Source organism: Phaethon lepturus, unplaced genomic scaffold (assembly GCF_000687285.1).
Source record: "Phaethon lepturus isolate BGI_N335 unplaced genomic scaffold, ASM68728v1 scaffold18492, whole genome shotgun sequence".
NCBI classification, from domain to species: Eukaryota; Metazoa; Chordata; class Aves; order Phaethontiformes; family Phaethontidae; genus Phaethon; species Phaethon lepturus.
The window spans coordinates 1-382 of record NW_010521436.1 but is presented as its reverse complement, the minus strand read 5'-3'; the positions used below and the strand labels follow the sequence as shown (position 1 = coordinate 382).

The 382-nt window shown below is 59.9% G+C and overlaps 1 protein-coding gene across 1 annotated transcript in view; it reads right to left on the bottom strand.

Annotated features, from left to right (window-relative positions):
* Nucleotides 1-379, bottom strand: part of TICRR (TOPBP1-interacting checkpoint and replication regulator) — a gene marked incomplete at its 5' end in the record, with an annotated part of 18,126 nt that extends 17,747 nt beyond the window's left edge. The window contains one exon of the mRNA XM_010281521.1: nt 131-379. Coding sequence (XP_010279823.1) covers nt 131-379 — 249 coding nt within the window. The remainder of the gene's footprint in view (nt 1-130) is intronic.
* Nucleotides 380-382: the final 3 nt, after the last annotated feature.

Below are 382 nucleotides of genomic sequence, written 5' to 3'. Positions count from 1 at the left end.
TTTTTCACAACCCCTTCCCCTACCACTCAAAGACAGCATAAAACTGCTCTCCCCTCTTATATGGGAGGGTAGCGTAGAAGATAGCCCGCTAGTACTCACAGCTGAAAGCTGTGCGGTATAACCTCATTACCTGGGACCACTCGGCAGTGTCCACCCAGAACAGTGTGATTTTCTGGTCCGCAATCAACTCCTGGACACTCTTGGGCAGGAGTTTCTCCGCCAGCTCCTGAGGCGTGGGTGGCTCACGAGGGGAGGAAGGGGCGCCGCTCCCAGACACGAACTGCCGCAGCTCCCTCCGCGAGTGGGGGCAAGGGGAGAAGAGGAAGACGGCGTTCACAAAGCCCTCGGGAGGCGCCTGACTCTCCGGGGGCTCGCCGGCGGC